Consider the following 4,577-nt stretch of genomic DNA (forward strand, 5'->3'; position numbering starts at 1 on the left):
CAATACGTACTATATTATGTCACAGAAGGAGTAGTTACTTGAGAGAGAGAGAGAGCGCCACCTGAGGTGGAGTGCCACATGGAGTAAAAAATGGGATTTGCTAGTTCTCAACTAGCTGAGAACTAACTTCATGCTCAGTTAACTGTTTCGCCGTTCGATTTGCATCCTAATTTTGTTGCAACTAAACTTTGATAACATCATCTAACTGAAAACAAAGTTAGTTTCCAGTTAGCTGAGAAATAGTCACACCCGTTAAAAATAGTACCACTTCAGCGAGTACATCATTTTGAGCGTGTCAATCTTATTGAACTCTAGTACGTATTTTCTCTTTTGGTCATTGTCGTCAATTAATACATCAAAATCACATCATATATAACGACTCTAGTCATTCTCCACGTACATGGTCAGTCTCATATATACACATTAAAGCTAGGCACTACTTAAGCTTCAGATCGACACATATGCGCCTAACACTTGTAAGATTGGGCAGACAGAAATTACTCTTTTGCTCAAATTAGATAAGCATTTCTCTTACGTACGGACACTTCACCATACCATTTCACAGGGGAGCTCCCAGATAGCGCACTATTCAAGCATTCCAAGTTTCCAACACCCACTCAGAGTTCACAGCGTGTCCAGCTCCTGAAGACTAGAGTAATATCGACCCCCCCATGGCGATGCGGCGCCCCAAGTCCGAGATGTCCCCGCCGGCTCCACCTTCGCCCTCCGACCAGAGAGATGCCGTCATCGAGGAGCTCCAGAAAGGCGCTCAGCTGGCGGATTCCCTCAGGCGGCAGGTGGAGCTCATCCCGGAGCCTGGCCGCCGCGACGCCGCGCTGGCCAACGTCAGCGACATCTCCACGGCCCTCGCGTCGTCGCTCTCCGTCCTACAGTCCGAGAGAGAGCAGTACAGCTGCTCCTCCTCCGACGCCGCGACGGCCAATGCTGCCGGCGCCTCCGGTGGCGGGGGTGTCAGGGCGCGAAATGGGGCCTTGCGCAGCAGGAAGGCGAAGCAACGGCGAGGCGCCGATGGCCAAGAGCTTCCGATGTGAGTATCTAACTAAATACTTTGCGTGTGTTCGCTACAGCAAATACTCCAGTACTGTAGCATGCGTATCTGTGGGGATATGTGCTAGAGAAGAATCGGCATCAGCAGATCTACGCAATACTTCGTTTCCAATGAGGATGAACTAACCACTCTCGTTCCCCAAGCCAAAAAAGAGCTAATCTCTCTCTTGACACTGCTACTAGCTACTCTCAGTTTGCTTTAAAATCTTGCTTCATATTTCTTCGGGTTCTCTTGAGGGCACTAGCAAAAGCCGGAACCATCAGTTGGTTTGTGCCGAAGGATTTCTAGATCTACGTTTCAAACAAAATATAAATGAAATAAATGTGCTAATCTGTTGGTAGACCTTGTCTAGTCTATTCCAGTTCATGGGGTACGTGAGGCGTGATGTAGACATGTAGTAGAAGCACATGCTTTTTTTTTTCTCACTGTGATTTATATTTCATGGTTAGCTAGGAATGTATGCAGTAAAGTTGAGAACGCCGCTAATTATACTTCTTGCCTCTTGTTATTCAGCGAGGAGATGCTCACGGAGACACCAGAAAATGATGGATTCCACTGGAGGAAATATGGGGAGAAGAAGATCCTAAATGCTGAATTTCCAAGGTATGATTCTTTGATGGAGTTTTATCTCTGACAGCTCTATCTAATTATTTTTTCCTTAAATTGGCTTTAACTACTTTATGGATATGTAGCACTTACATTTCCTAATGTAGTTTATAAATAGAGAAAAGTTAGCAGTAATTTTTGTATTGTATAACTTTGTGTATGTGTCTTGTTTCTAACTTGTCACCCCTTTTGTGTCTTTATACGGACTCTGTACCATTTTTTCTGACATATGCTTACTTTGAATGCATCTTCTATTAATCTTGGAAGGATTCTCATGTATAGTAGTATTAAATTGTAAAGAATCAATGGAACAATTAACTATGGTTACTAAAATCAAAGAGATAAAGTACTTCAATTCTAAATTTAGCATCTGTGGCTAAACATGGATGATCACCTGCCACATCAATTACTTGCTTAAACATGGATGATCACCTGCCACATCAATTACTTGCTTCAACATGGAGTATGGTTGATATAGGCCCCATGTGGGGCACACCTCATATTAGGCTATTAGCTAGCATCAGAGATTGGCTTAATTTTACTAATAAAATCAATACATACAGTTAGTTTTCCCATCCATATCAAAGTCTTTTTTTGTCACTCATCCATGTCAAATTTGAAGCTCCACAAAATAGTAGTGCCATATGATGTTTCTGTTGTGCACGTACACCAACTCGTACGCATGAAGCACTTAAGCAAATGGTGTGCTCTAAAAGAAATGTTATACACAAATCAATCATGCACTTGATGGACTTGTATCAGATATATCTCTGCACGTCTGTGGATAATAATACCAATTACTAGCTGCACACAAATCGACCATACACGCTTAAGCTCATTTACTTGTGTCTGTTTTGGCAACTTAAAACCTCAACGCCTTTGCCTTCATGTGGTACATAGGCTAGTATTTTTTTATGTGTTCGACCTAAATAAACACGTCCCTGCCTTGTAATTACTTGTAGTCTGTTCTTCTTAATGAATAGATAGCTTGTTCATGTCGTATGGTTTGTTGTAAGAAATTATGAGATTACTTATAAACAAGATCAACGTGAATGCTGCTAGATAATGATACGATCCACTTTTTCTCCAAGAAGGAAGATATACCCTGGCTTCTACATCGAGAGATTCATGCGGATATGTTTTGTGTGTGCAAAGTTTCAATTCTTACAAAACGAGAAGATGACAACTTAATGTGACAAAAGACCGGAAAAATAAAATTTAATGCTGTACTTAGCATCTAAAACCCTGTTGCTAGATCGTCATCTGAATCGGCTAAACAAAACCCTGCACCCAACGGCCAGAGATTCCTGAGCCTCCACACAGTCATGATCATGCAAACATCACATCTAATGTGATCAATCAAAAGTGTATATTATGATTTCTAATTTCGATGGGGCCTCATATCAAATCTAACAGGCTAACAATTCAAATTCCCAATCATCTTGGAATTAGACACTGACATGTGAACAAAGAAATAACTACTAGCAGCATGTTGTCTAATCTAAACTAAGAAAACATACACTCATTTTCACTCAGGAAAGTTTTCTTACTTCCTTGTATAGTATGTGCATGCACATGAAATATTATAATTACCTAGGAATTCATTGTTTTTTCATACAGTTGGATCAACAAATGTTTGGTCTATCAAAAAAGCTGAACACGAAAAATGCTTATGCTCATATTCTCGGTAAATAAACGTTTTGCAGGTTATACTACAGGTGTGGATATAGCGACGAGCACAAATGCCCGGCAAAGAAGTACGTGCAGCAGAAAAACAACAACGACCCTCCCGTGTTCCTGGTCACCCTCATCGACAACCACACATGCCATACCTTGTTCCCAGCCGAAACCAACCAACGAACAATGAGCAACTCAAGCAGCGCTAACTCGCAACTGCTCGACTTCACCAAAGTATCGCTCTCTTCAGCAGCTGTATCTAGGATGAAGGAAGAGGAAGACATCGCAGCAGGAATGTCTGTGGCTGTTCCCAGCTACACATACGACGAGTTCTACTCTTCTTCCTCGCTGCCATTGCTGTCGCCGAAGCAGTGGGAGATGGAGATGGATATCAAGTCACTCTATCATCGTCACTCCGGAGGTGATAGCTGCTAAGCTAGTGTGTGAAATTGAGTGTTCTACTAGATCAACTGGTTGCATTATCCAAACAGCTACCTGAACCCTAATAATGGTGGCATGATCGGGAGAGCCTACTCTCTAATGTTGTAATAATGTTAGTACTACAACAGCTAGCCCAGCTGTTAGAGATCTTTGATTAGATGGATAACTTACCTGCCTAATTATGCCTACGCTATTAATTCGACTAGCCTTCTCATGCTTAATAGCCATATCTTCTCGTGTACTCCCTCCGTTCTTTTTTAATTGACTCGAATTTAGTATAAATTTATACTAAATTTGAGTCAATTAAAAAGGAACGGAGGAGTAACAAATAAGAGCTTCTTTTAAGGTACCGTACGTACTTGTATTAATTTGAGAATATTAATCCATACCCACGGGGATACCTACATATCCATAGCATGCGCCACCATCGGATATCCCTTCAGAGTTCAGAGCTATAGACGGATGGCAACTAAGCGGTCAGGTAAGTACAGATTAAGTGCAAATCATCATAGAAGCCTGCTACTGGGGTACATGCAGCGCACCATGTCGCAACACAGCTACTAGTGACGCATGTAGTCTTGGTGCTGGAGTTAATGCTTTGTAGACCATCTGCCCCAAAAAGGATGTCGCAAATTCATCGAAATTTAGTTTATGGATATATTTAAATTTAGACAAATTTGCGACATCTTTTTCGGGACGGAGGATGTACAACGATGCATTTCTACATGGGAAGGAAATTTTTTCCACAAGTTACAGAAGAAAAAATAGAATGTTGCCAAGCCCC

At 41.6% G+C, this 4,577-nt stretch overlaps 1 protein-coding gene across 2 annotated transcripts; it reads left to right on the forward strand.

Annotated features, from left to right (window-relative positions):
• Positions 1-605: 605 nt before the first annotated feature.
• Positions 606-4,193, forward strand: LOC127319033 (probable WRKY transcription factor 70). Of its 2 annotated transcripts, none has more exons than XM_051349287.2 (4): positions 606-1,048; positions 1,583-1,672; positions 3,382-4,029; positions 4,113-4,193. In XM_051349287.2, exons 1-3 carry the CDS (start codon positions 672-674, stop codon positions 3,785-3,787), a joined length of 873 nt encoding a protein of 290 aa, XP_051205247.1. In that variant the 5' UTR covers positions 606-671; the 3' UTR covers positions 3,788-4,029; positions 4,113-4,193. The 2 variants fall into 2 exon arrangements, with proteins under 2 accessions (XP_051205247.1, XP_051205248.1); XM_051349288.2 differs by having other exon boundaries at positions 3,394-4,029.
• The last annotated feature ends 384 nt before the right edge of the window (positions 4,194-4,577 follow it).

This window comes from Lolium perenne, chromosome 1 (genome assembly GCF_019359855.2).
Source record: "Lolium perenne isolate Kyuss_39 chromosome 1, Kyuss_2.0, whole genome shotgun sequence".
In the NCBI taxonomy this organism is placed as follows: domain Eukaryota; kingdom Viridiplantae; phylum Streptophyta; class Magnoliopsida; order Poales; family Poaceae; genus Lolium; species Lolium perenne.

Coding starts and splice junctions, on each gene's coding strand:
- LOC127319033 (XM_051349287.2), top strand. CDS start 672: ATGGCGATGCGGCGCCCCAAGTCCGAGATGTCCCCGCCGGCTCCACCT. Junction 1,049..1,582: donor GATGGCCAAGAGCTTCCGAT/GTGAGTATCTAA, acceptor CTTGTTATTCAG/CGAGGAGATGCTCACGGAGA. Junction 1,673..3,381: donor CTAAATGCTGAATTTCCAAG/GTATGATTCTTT, acceptor AACGTTTTGCAG/GTTATACTACAGGTGTGGAT.